The sequence below is a fragment of the Furipterus horrens genome, unplaced genomic scaffold (assembly GCF_987537825.1).
Source record: "Furipterus horrens unplaced genomic scaffold, mFurHor1.1.pri manual_scaffold_5, whole genome shotgun sequence".
Lineage (NCBI taxonomy): Eukaryota > Metazoa > Chordata > Mammalia > Chiroptera > Furipteridae > Furipterus > Furipterus horrens.
In genome coordinates this window covers 171976176-171990107 of record NW_028327175.1, presented here as the reverse complement: position 1 = coordinate 171990107, position 13932 = coordinate 171976176, and the positions used below count along the sequence as shown (strand labels likewise).

At 35.5% G+C, this 13932-nt stretch overlaps 1 protein-coding gene across 1 annotated transcript in view; it reads right to left on the bottom strand.

Moving 5' to 3' along the window:
* The window catches only part of NRG3 (neuregulin 3), a 675183-nt gene that overhangs the window by 27568 nt on the left and 633683 nt on the right, over window positions 1-13932 (bottom strand). Inside the window, exon 5 of the mRNA XM_090279417.1 lies at window positions 4866-4968. Coding sequence (XP_090135543.1) covers window positions 4866-4968 — 103 coding nt within the window. The remainder of the gene's footprint in view (window positions 1-4865; window positions 4969-13932) is intronic.

Genomic DNA, 13932 nt, shown 5'->3' with positions numbered 1-13932 from the left:
CTCATTTTCAACTCCACCAAGAACGATTTCCAATCTGGAGAGAATGTGGTATTATCCATCATCACCCAGGGGCTCACCCCCAATGGTGTGCTGAAGACAGATGAAACATAATGCATTGTATTTGCCCTCGTGGATGCAAGAGGTACCTAACCCTGAGTGGACAGCTGCAAGAATTAGAAATGGTCTGAAAAAGTGACTGGTGGAAAATGTGAAGCTTGGACCTAACAGTCACATGTAACATACTTGCAAAGTTTCATTTATATCTGCACAATTCAAATATGTGTAGCTTGATCATGTGGCTGGCATATGTACCATGACATGTATATTTTCTTTTTTCCCATTTATAAACAGCTCATTAATTGTTATCATCAACCCTACATATATTTTTTTATCCTTTTGTCAATAGCAAAAATAGTTAACTCTCAAAGAGCATGTACTATGTGACAAACATCAGTTCACTTATTCTTTAGAATAATTCCATGTGACAAAACGTTAAGTCTGTACATATTTAGTAGATGAGAAAACTAAGGCACAGAAATTTAAATAATTTGTCCCACATTCACATAGCTAGTAAGTTTTGGAGCTAGATTTGAACCCAGTCAGTATGGCTGCATATTCTGTACTCTTAACCACCACCTAGAACTGTCAAACCACTTGCCCGTGGTCCCATAACTTCTTAGTGGAAATTCTGATACTACTCTCAGTTTTTAGACTCCAAATAAAGTACTCCTGCCTGCATATGTGGGGTGACTGTTATCTGAGATGCAATGAAACACTGCATTATTAGCTAATCTCTTTCAAAAGCTTTGCAGTAATTATCTATCAGCAGAAGACTCAGCACCAATAAAACAAATATACAAACAAAAGAAAGCAAACAAACAAACAACAACAAAAAGAACTGTGTAGAATCATCGGCCATGAACTTCACCTCTTGCCCAAGGTCCTATCAAGGTTGGAGCTCTGCTGGGGAGCATAGGAACCCTAGCCCCTGCAGAGAGCTTCACCAGCCATGTAGCAAGCACTCTACAGAGCTTGGGCCCAGGTATTAATGAGACTGGGATTTGCATCCTAAATCAAAAAAGACTGATATCCTAACCATCTCTCAGCTTTAGTTTCCTCAAATGAAAATAGAACTTTTAAAAGCTATCTTCCATACTGTGGAAACTGAAAGTGAGAGCACATGTGAAGTGTTGATCTCTTCTCCTCCTCAGCATTTAGCAAGCCTGTATGGGCAGATGCTTCAGAGGAACTAGAACACTGACTCAAAAAAAAAGAAAAGATGGTACTAATTGCATCTTTCACAAGCAAGTCCCATCATTTGTTACAGGATTTGGAGATTCTGAGCATCATTACTTCTTTTGAATTTACAACATGAGTGTCATGTACTCTGTTTAAATACTTCTTTCATCTTATTTTCACGGGGAGGGGTACAGGGCTTTTATCTACTGTGTTTTTAGTTGCTTTATAGTCCAGTTACAATGATCTATCTACTTCCTAACAGCTAATCTGTAGCCTGTTGTTAAAAATAAATCAATCATATCAACATTTTTAGAAGCACATTACAGTCACAAAATCCTATCAGGAATTCATTGATGAAGCTGAGCCAGAGAAAGGACCCAATTACTCTCCTAAGTATTAAATAGTAGAAGTACTATCTTTTCAGTAATTCCTTAATTTAGTGTTTGGGAAATACAGAATATATTGACTTATTGGGGGTGATGAGAAGTTCTTTCATTATGTCCTTCAAAGATGTGGGGGTTTAATTAACTCAGAAAATCCTCTAAATTCAAGAAGGTGTTCTTCACTACTACCTAATCATATTACCTTCAAACTTTCATCAGCTAACAATTTTATGTAATATTCTATCTGGTAAGATCATGCCACACCAAGGGTTACAAGAGAATGTAGAAAGAACCAGAGTGATGGAATCAGGAATTATGGGAACTAAAATGAAAATGACCAAGAGAATGTGAGCTTTTGGATAACTTTTGACTTTCTCTGGCCAAAAACAGTACATCCTAGTATATAGAATGTAGGATCAAGTGAATTTATTTGGGAACCAATGATAGAGAGGTCCTAGAATCCTAAAATACTTGGGACTTTTGAGATAAGGTAAAGAAATTATACATGAAAAACAACCTTAAAGTATGTATGAAAATGAAGAAAGGTCAAGGTAGAGTCTGACCAAGGTTTGGGGAGAGGACTTATAATTCCAGTAATAAGCACCAAGACTATTATGTCAGGGTTTTATAAAAATTTACATTGCTTTAAACTATATAGATTATTAGAGCTTGGTGTTTAGTTTGGCATTCCTCTTAGGCCAAGAAAAATAAAGGAAGACCATGCTTGAAAATTGTACTAGAAGAAAGAAATATACTTTTAATGAAAACTATTACTCCATTTGGAAATAGCTTCAAATTTTATTATTTCTTCATTCTTCTCACATTTTCTTATTTATTTATTTTGTAATGATGTCCCAGCTGGGGAGGCTTCTGTGGCTCAAGCCCTCTGAGTCACCCATAATGAATCTGATATGGAAGAGTGTTTCTATTAAACCCTCTAACAGCTTCCTGAGCCTCAGGTGATGGTCTCAGGGTCCACCTGCTGCCCTGAGAGGGGGATACTAACAGCCCTGAAGACAGAAGTACTCTAGTTAGTCAGCTGCTCTCTGTTCTTGGGATTGTGATAAACAGTATTTGATTTAAATGTGCTCCACTACAAATTACACCCTGAAAATAAGTGATAAAGTACTTCTGCATAGTAAGTTGCTTATTGTTAAATACACAATTTCTTTCTTGCATAAGGAGACCCTTGTAGTGCCAAGTCAGGAGTGATTACCCCTCTCTGCTCCATTGCACACTTTTCCTTGAGGTTCCCCAGCCACTGAGTAATGGAATGGAAACATATAGCTGTTAACAATAGCAAGCCCTCATTGAATATTACATGATGTCCTTTTTACAGTATTATCCCATTAATCCTTGATTCATTCTAGGAGGTAGATGTATTTTTGGCCACATTTTACCAAAAATGAAACCAAAGGTAAGGGACTGGATGTAATTTGCAAACAAATGGCGTGCTGAGGACATGAACACAGGCGTGGCTGACATGTGTAGAATCCTAACCTCTGTGAAATATAGCCTTCCTAGAGAAATAAATAGAAAATGCTCTTGGTTGCACTGGGGAAGACATTCCGGATTCACTCCAAGCAGTTTCACTCTTCAGTGAAAGGATTCTATGAGCCAAACATGGTGCAGTGGTTTAGAGCATGTGATTTAAACTAGAACTGTGGAAATTCAAAGACCCCATCTGTTGGTAAGGTATATAAATGTCTAATCACTATGTCATACACCTGAAACTAATACAATGTTGTATGTCAACTATAACTGAAGAAAACAAATACCTCGTCTGCAATTTCCTACTATGTGGCTTTGACAGACTAATATTTTAAAATTAAATTCTGATATTTAAAAAATGCTGCAATAACACATAATTCCAATTGTTGTAGGAAATGGGAGGTAAATAAATAAAAAGCCCAGAGTCTCTGACAAAAAAATAAGTGCTTATAAATGAACAATAACCTGAAACCTATATAATTTTATTTATCAATGTTATGCCAATAAATTCAATTTAAAAAAAGAGTAATAAAAAAAAAAGGTGAACACTAACAACTGTCCCAGCCAAGAGCTGCCTAGGAGACATGATAACTAAATGTAATGTGATATCCTGGATGTGGCCCTGGAACCAAAAAAAAAAGCACATTAGGTAAAAACTAAAAAATTTGGAGGCATGGAATTTAGGTAGTACTGTTGCATCGATAGTAGGGGAAACTGAATCTGGGTTTATGAACTTTTATCTGTACTATTTTCACAGAATTCTGAAAATCTAACCCTATTCTGAAACAGCTCATTAAAAAGTAATAGTTACTAATTCTAGATACATACCTGAGTTTTCGTTATTATTTTAAAGATCAACATACACAACATGCACACAGATATCACAAACTATATATGGAAACTGATCCATTTTTAGAAGAACAAATGGATAGAAAAATATATGTCCAGTGAAAAGCAATTATGCTTTGACCTGGACTTCAGACAAGCTGTAGGAACAGAATCTGTCCTAACTTATTCAAGCCTATATGTCTTACAAGAATCTGAAAAATTTAGTATTTTTATCTGCATTTCTTATTTTAAGTGCAGATTATGCCATTTCCATAAATAAAATACCTTCATCAAAGTTCATTTTAAAAATATACATATATGTATATACACACATATACTTATATACATGTATATGTATGTATACTTTTAGCTTACTTTATTAGTCAAAAATAAGTACCTTTATCTGTGGAAAGTCTGGTTTCTTGACAAAGGAATTATAGAGCATATTCAAGATGTGCATATCAACTGGTGAATCAAAATAGATTTTGTAGTATTCATATTTCATATTTAGCTAAAACCTTTATGAGTATCAGATAAAAATACTTTGAAAGAAAAAGCATACAATTTTTTAAGAGAAAAGTCTTGATACTGGTTGTTAATGTTTATATCTACATCAGTGACTTCTTTGTTCAAAACAGTTAACTCCTTAATTATGGCAGACACTGAACCTTTAATTCTGGTAGGTAATCAAAATGTGCAAATAACAGAGTTTTTCTCATCACAAAGAGGAATGATAACTATGTGCATCAAAGATAAACCACACATACATGCATGCATATGCTGTATACACTAACCATTGTAGGTGTTTGATGGACAAATTTGCATTAAGAACCCTCAGCCTGGAGCAAAGACTGACAACGTAAAGAAAAACAAAGTATTTCCTCTGAGAAGTAACCTTTTAACACAGGAAAGAAATGTCCTTACTTGCTTTTGAAGTAGAATGCTGCACAGAACATGCCTACGATGACAATTCCAAAGATGATACATGAAATTGACAGCACCTGCCTTTGATAAACTTCTTCACTCTCTGTGGATTTGAAAAACAGAATTAGAATGGATATTAGCAGAGTGCAGTAGAGACAATCTCCATTCCTGTTCTTCTGAGCTGGTAGCAATCTTTCAAAGCGAACTTTTTGTTCCTGTCATGAATAGGAAAACACGAGGAAGTTATTAGGATTCCATTTATTTGCAATGGTCTATAGGAGAGCTGGTTGCTACTTTATGTAACTTCATGGCAAAATCAAAACTTATACACAGATATCACAATTAGGTTTCTTATTACTAAAATATATTTCATCACTTCAGGACATACCAGAAATATGAATTTTTAAAATTATGGTGGGGTTAAAAATAATCTGATACAGAAACATATATATGTCCATTAGAAATTTCCTGTGCCAGTGATGACTTCTCATTTATTTTATGTGATACTGATGACACTGCACTTTATGATTTGGTCCTTGGCTGTCAGCTTCCAATTTATCCACCCACTATTATAATTGACACCATTAATGAAAGAGAACATCAATATGCATGTGAATATTTATTCACCCATTCTGTGACTTCTCAGTACCAATGATCTGGCACAGTGATCTCAATCTCTATTGTCCAGGTCACATTTTATAGCTTCTTATCACATAAAAATAAAAATTTCATACAAAAGCATTTCACTTTTCAGCCATTATTATTTATAGTCCCAGCTCATTTTCTAAAATATGTCTACTTAAAGAATTCTTCCATCTCATAAAGATCTTTTACCTGTAGATTTCAGAACTTTGTTATTATCCTCTCCTTGTCTTAATTTCTCTCTTTATACAACAGACTATGGTCCATGATTACAGTCATTTACTCTCTTGCAAATAACCTCACCCACTGCATCCTTTCTCCTTTTCTTTACTCATTGTAAAATAACTGTACAAACCCAAGAAACTGCCTTGTCTATCCCTCTACCTTGGACAGTTCAGAATTGTAGAGAAGATTGCACAATTGGGAAAATAGGCACCAATTAAGTTTGACAATCACATTGCTTAAGTAGATATCCAGTAGAGGCTAACAATCTTATCAGCCTGCTTCTGCATTTTCCTAAAGATTACCCATACCTACTTCACGCTATTCAAACATCTCACTTTCTCTCCCTCACTCTCAGATCTTCCAAATATGTCATAAAAAATTAGTCAGTACAGAAGAAATCACATCTATTTATAACACAAGATACATAAAATTAATTGCATCTCTGTTCTTTTTTGATTCTCTTTTATTAACATAGTGCAGTGGTTCTCAAAATTTAGTGTGCATTGGAATCACCCTGAGAGCTATTGGAGGGCAAACTGCCACCTACTTCCCTCCCAAGAGAAATTGATTTCATAGCTCTGAAGTGGGGACAGAACATTTACATTAAAAAAAAAATTCCCAGGTGATTCTGATGTTTCTGGTCTGTGAAACATACTTTGAGAAACACTGAATACAGTAAGAATCCTCAGAACAAATATCTATATAACAGAATAACTTGGGGGGAGATATGCTTTTCTTTGTTAAGGTCAACTATGGATTCATTTGGATCTTCTGAATCAAAATGTCTATTCAGAAAAATTTTTTTAGGTGTTTCTCATGTACACTGAAGGGGATGATTCAATTAGAGAAAATGCTAAATTTTTATGAAAGATGAATTTCTCTGGATATAATTGTCTTTTATTATCTCAGGGTCCTCAAAATCACTGAAAATTGAACAGAAGGAAAAACATTCCAATTCATCCTTTATGCTGACATTATCTTTATATCAAAATTAGAGACATAATAAGAAAATAAGTTACAGACATATATTCCTAATTGACATAGTTGCAAAAATTCTTATTAAAGTTTGAGGAAATCAAATTCAGCAAGATGACCAAGTGGAGTTTATATAAGGAATGCAATATTGATTTAATATTTTAAAATAAGCCTTGACATATGAGGCTCAGTTGGTTGGGTACTGCACCATAAAACAAAATGTTGCTGGTTTGATTCCTGGTCAGGACACATGCCTGGGTTGTGGGCCCAACCCCTGGATGTGGTGCATGCGAGAGGCAACCGATCTATGTTTCTCTCACATATCAATGTTTCTTTCCCTTTCTTTATTTCTTTCTTCCCCTCTCTCTAAAAATACAATATTTTAAAGATATTTAAAAATTAGTAAATGTGATTCACAATTTTAAAAATCAATAAAATTATTTAATTATAATATTAGGGAAAAATACTTAAAAGCTAACATTTGTTCCTGATTAAAATTCTCAAAAAGTAGAAATAGAAGGGACTTTATCACCCTGATAAAGAATATATATGTAGTTATAAAAGACTGAATGCTTTTGCTCTAAAATCAGGATTAAATCCAGAATATACACTCTCACCACTTCTATTCAACATTGTACAAGAAGCTTAGTCAGTGGACTAAGAAAAAATAGAAATTCAATCTATTCAGTTTGGAAAAGTAGAAAAAAAATTATCTGATCTCAGACAGCATGATCATCTATGCAAAAAACTGATAAAATCTACAAAGACTGGTATATCTCATAAGGATGCTTATAAAGTTTGAAGGATATAAGTTTGCAGGATAGAGATACAAAAATTAAATGTATGTATATTTAATAACAAATAATCAGACACTAGAATAAAAGTATTATTTACACTAGCGTCAAAAATACAAAGTACACTTCCAGCCAAGATGGAGGCCTAGACAGACACACTGCATCTCCCTCCACGACTAAGAAGGAATACAACTACCTCAAAACTAGAGACAACCAGAAGTTCCAAAAAATCAAGCTTCATGGAAGTTCAACAAACAAAGCTATAAAGAAATATTCGTGCAGACAGGTAGGAGGGGCAGAGCCAGGGTGGAGAGGACATGGTGTGATGATGGCAGGAGCGGCAGCAGCGGTGGCAGCAGGAGCAGGCGCAGACCAGCAGAAAGCACAGTCACACATTTTAAAAAGTCAAGAGGGACACCTGGGGAGCACTCCCAGCACCAGACCAGAGCATGCAGCTCACGTTTCCAGTGCCAGGGAAAATAAAGCCCCATTGCTTCTGTCTGTGAAAACCAGTGGGGTTTGGGGCAGAGAAAGAAGCTGCCAGTCTCTTAGGAGAGTCCACTTATTTAAAGGGCCCCCACAATCCTAGAACATCTGCAGGCCCACTAACTCTGGGAACAACAGCCAGGGAAACAGCTAGAGAGGCACCAGTCCCATATGAAGTGGGAGAAGTGACTGGAAAAGAGGTGAGTGCTGAGCAAGCAGCATTGTTCCCCCTCAGACCCCTCCCCCACAAACAATGCCACAATGTAGTGAAATGGGTCTCCTTGTACTGATAAATACCTAAGGCTCCGCCCGTTACAACATAACAGGAGCAACAGCTCTACCTAAGACACATAGACAAACAAACACAGGAGCCTTTCAAAATGAGGCGACAGAGAAGAATGGTCTGAAGAGGGAACAGATCAAGGTTCCAGTGAGAGAACTAAGTGACAAGGAGATAGCCAACCTAACAGATGCAGAGTTCAAAACACTGCTGATAAAGATGCTCACAGGCTTGACAGATATATGCTTCGGTATGGCAAACCCATAAGGGAAGGCTACGCTAAATGAAATGAAGAAAAATCCACCCAAAACCAATGGTGAAAGGAAAGAAACCAGGATTCAAATCAATGATTTGAAACATAAGGAAGAAAAAAAAAAAAAACAGTCAACTAGTACAGAATGAGGAAACAAGAATTGAGAAAAATGAGGAGAGGCTTAGGACCCTCTGGGACAACTTTAAATGTGCCAACATCCAAACCATAGAGGTGCCAGAAGGAGAAAAGGAAGAGCAAGAAAATGAAAACTTATGTGAAAAGATAATGGAGGCAAACTCCCCATATTTGGCGAAGGAAATGGACATACAAGTCCAGGAAGCACAGAAAGTCCCAAACAAGCTAGACCCAAAAAGGACCACTCCGAGACACATCATAATTAGAATGCCAAAGGTGAAAGATAAAGAGAGAATCTTAAAAGCAGCAAGAGAAAAGCAGAGTTATCTACAAAGGGGTGCCTATAAGACTATCATCTGATTTCTCAAAAGGAACTTTGCAGGCAAGAAGGGACTGGCAAGAAATATTCAAGGTGATGAAAAGTGAGGACTTATAACCAAGATTACTCTATCCAGCGAAACTAGCATTTAGTATGGAAGGGCAGATGAATCGCTTCCCAGACAAGGTAAAGCTAAAGAAGCTCATCATCACCAAGAAGTTATTATATGAAATGTCAAAGGGACTTACTAAGAAAAAGAAGATCAAAATTATTAACATTAAAATGACAACAAGCTTACAACTCTCACAGCAGAATCTAAAAAATAAAAAAAAAAATCCAACTAAGCAAACCAGAATAGGAACAGAACCATAGGTATGGAGATCATTTGGAGGGTTATCAGCTGGGAGGGGAAAGGGGGAGAAATGGGGAAATGGTGCAAGGATTAAGGAGCATAATTGTTGGTACAAATAGACAAGGGGAAGTTAAGAATAACATAGGAAAGGATGAAGCCGAAGAACTTATATGTATGACCCATAGACATGAACTGAGGGGGGTGGGACTACTGCTGGAAGGAAAGGGATATTGGGCAGAGGGGAGCAAAGGGGAAAAATTGAGACTATTGTAACAACAAAATCAATAAAATATACTTAAATACATATATATATATAACAAGAAGATAAAATTAACAAAAGATACATGAGGCCTGTACACTGATAACTACCCAAGCATTATTGGGAGAATTTGAAGAAAATCTAAATAAATTTTCCTCAAGTTAATCTGAGTACAATTCTATTAAAAATTTCAGGAGGAATTTTGTTGTTGCTTTGGTTGTAGAAATCGACAAGGTGATTCTAAATGTTATGTGGAAATACAAAAGATCTAGAGTCGCCAAAACAACGTTTTGGTAGCCAAGAATTCAAAGTTGAAGCATTTAAATTACTTTGTCCCAGGACTTACTATAATGCTATAGTAATCAAGGCCTTATGGCGCTGGGCTACTTAAAAACAGACAAACCAATGGAACAAAGAAGGGAGTCCAGAAATATTTGCAAAAACGTGTGGCCAATTGATTTGTGAAAAGATGCCAAGACAATTCAAAAGTAAAAGAATCTTTTCAAAAAACGACATTGTAACAATAGTATAGCCATATACACAAAAATGAACCTTGACCTTAGACTTTAATGTAAATTTCACATTATAAAACTATTAGAAGAAAATAAATGAGAAAATCTTAATAATTATGGGTTCATGAAAGATTCCCTAACTACAATACAAAAGATATAAAATATGAAAAAGTTTAAAATAAAAAAATGGATTTCATTAAAGTTAATAATGTTTGCTCTTCAAAATATGCAATCACAATATATATTGAACAACATGGACTATTCAACAAAAATATATATTCAATGACATGGACTAGTACATATAACATATGTGGATTTCTTGCTACTCAATAAGAAGATAAACAACCCCATTTTGAAATGGGCAAAACATTTGAATGGACATTTCCCCAAAAATATATAAATGACAAATAAGTACAATAAAATATTCTGAACATAATTACTCATGATGGAATTAAAAATTAATCTGTAATTTGATATATGGCATCTTTACTAGAGTGATTAAAATTTAAAAATAATTGTACCAAGGATGTGGAATAATTTTTAATTCTTGTGTGCTTCTGAAAGAAATGTAAAGTGGTATAACCACTTAAGAAATAACTTCATGAAAGTTGAACATATGTCTATTTTATGATACAGCCATTCCATTTCTAGGTATTTACCCAAGACATATGAAAGCGTATGTTCATTATGTACATAAATTTTCATGGAAGCTTCATTTTTAATAGCAAAAAAAGTGGATATAATTCAAATACCCACTAACAGGTGAATGGATAAACAACTTGTGCTATATTTATACAATGGGACATTTTTCAGAAATAAAAAGGAATGAGTTGTTGACATAAGAAATAATACACATGCATCTCAGAATAATGATAAGTGTACCTATTGCATTATCTTAATTGTATAAAATTCTGGAAAATGAAACCAGTCCATAGTATATAGAAAACATGTAAGTGGATACATGGTGTCAGGAATGAAGGGAGTGGCTTGGTTCAGAAAAGAGATCTTAAAGTGACATGAGGAAACTTTGAAGAGTTATAGGTATAATTATTGTCTCAAATATGATAATATTTTATGGGTGAATACTTGTCAAAATGTATCAAATGATAAATTTTAAATACATATTTTATTTTATATCAATTATGGTTGCAAAAATATTTGTCCTGGGGCATAGAATACAGGGACTACAAAAAGCATATATATGATACAAAAGATGCAAGCCTGATACAACACTATCCACCCACACTAACTCCTCTCCTTTTCTTCCATATGTCTACAATTTATTGTATAGAGCCTTGATACATGCTATTCTTTTTCCTTTTCTGAAATATTATTCCATATTAGTTTTTTTAAGTGCTTACTCACATTTTAACCTCAAATCAAATGTCACCAACTCAAAAAATCTTGCACTGCACTGTAAGAATCACTGGTGCAGGAGACCACGTTTTTTGTTGATTTATTTGTTTAACTCACCACTGTTTCTCTAACACCAAGTGCCGTTCTTCCCACACAGTTAACACCATAAGACTTATTACTTAGTGAATAAATAGATCTTTCAGGCTCTATGGGGATTTTCTGCTTTATGCTGTTCATGAAATATCAACTCTCACCTGGGGATGCTCTTAAGGTTTAATACTTTTCCTTTTTCATACCATGTCCTCTCAGGCTTCAAAAAATCCTCCATCCCCAAGTTAGCCCCGACAACTGACCCCACCCACTTTTGAACTCTATACCTGGTTGGTCTCATTGGGGTTTTCCCATACCAAGCTGTCTCCTCACTGTGGCTCTGTCACAAGTCCTTTGCAGGGGTTGAAGTGTCGTAAGGGAAAATGATGAAGCCATTTGTTCCCAGGCACCAGAAGAAACTGTAGTTGAGATCTATCAACAGATAGGTACTCTCATTGATCATCTTCTTTCCCTTACCGTCTGATGCCAGGCCCCGGATTTCTGGGTGATTTTTAGGCTGCTTGGTCAGAGTCCAGGAAGACACTCTACATAGTTGGGTTTATGTATGGTTCTCAACACACCCCATGCCTGCAATGGTCAGCTGCCTAGTTTTATGTTTTGGCCAAGCTTCACGTAGTGTTGATACCAATCCACAGCCAGGAAACTAGCCTGAGAATTGTCTTGTGGACACACAATTCCCATACCAGGACTTGTTGGGGTACTTTTGAAATGCCCCAGAAACTTCTAGGGCCAGCTAATATGAATGAGTCCATGACTTAAGCAATTCCTCTACCAGCAAAGTCAGTTACATTCCTCCACCTTTAATTAGGCAAATAAGTATCAGACACAACAGACCTGGATTAAAATCTATGTGTACAGAGCCCAGTTTCTAGCAACCTATTTTCTTTCTTTATTCCTTCCTTCCTTCCTTTATTCCTTCCCTTTCCCTTCATTTTTTTCTTTTCTTGTCTTTTCTGTTTTCTTTCTTTTTCTTTCTTTCTTTTTCTTTCTCTTCCTTCCCTCCTTCCTTCCATCCTTCCTTCTTTCTTTCCCTTCTTTCCTTTCTTCCTTCCTCTCTTTCTTTTCTGAGATCATGCTCTATCTTTAAATAGGACTGCAAATTTAGTCATTTTTCCTACAAAAGTGTGTTGTAAAACAAAGTTTTAGAAGAACTATCTCCTCTTCTTTTTCTCTTTAGGCTTTACTTCTGTTTTCTTTGTTTGTTTGTTTGTTTGTTTGTTAATTTATTTATTTTTAGAGAGAGGGGAAAGGAGAAGGAGAGGGAGAGAAACATCACTGCATGGTTGCCTCTCACTTGCGCCCCCAACTGGGGACCTGACGTGCAACCTAGTCATGTGCCCTGACTGGGAATCAAACCAGTGACAGTTGGATTGCAGGCTGACACTCAATCCACTGAGCCACAGCGGCCAGGGCTTACTTCTGTTTTTTAATATCTTTATTCAGGCTAGGGTATCAGAAAACAGAAAGTAAGACTAAGAGAAATATTACATTATCCAGATCTCTGAATAAATGGAAAGATGCAGTCAGGTTGCCCTGGTAAGCCTTGGCTAATATTTTATATTTGGAAATATTCAAATTAAAAGGGTTAAAAATGTGTCATTGAGACCTTTTTTTGATGCATTGCTATCCTAAAGAATGTCATCCTTTCTACCTCCACATTTGTAAGCTCAATTAATTTTCCAGTTGAACTTGGAATCAAATAAGTACTTGTTTCAGCTCTAAAGAACTCAAGTTCATTTGATTGCTGTGAGTTGATGGCAGCAATGGAATAAGCATGACTTGCTTATAATAATCTACCCTACTTGGACTGTACCAATAAAAAGAATTATAAAAATAATGAATAATAATGCTCAATAAAACAAAACAAACAAACAAAAAAGACTGTATTCACTAAACTGAATGATTTCTTCATGAAATCTATGTGGTGTTTTTGTTCTTATTTGAAGCTAGTCCAATATAGTCTGGGGAATGCACAAAATCAATACTGAGTTTAAATCAAGAGTGAAACTGAAACTGCAAAGACTGAGTGAATTTTCAGACCTAGGTGTAGTCACCATGATGGTACTATCAATGCCTTTGATTCACAGTGGTACACAAGAACTAGCATGCAGAAGCAAGAAGCAAGAAGCAAGGGGTTGAGAGTCAGGCAATTTTTGATTTGACTTTAATTTTAGCTACTTTTAATTTGAATAACCACAGTTATATCATTTCACCTTTATAAACTTCAATTCCATATCAGAATAAAGCAATGATATGAAATGCCAACTGTAATCAATGTTATAACAAGGAGGTATATAATGTTACAAAAGCATATGATAAGTTGGTCTATTCATTGATATGACAGATCAGATATCTAAAGTATAAGATT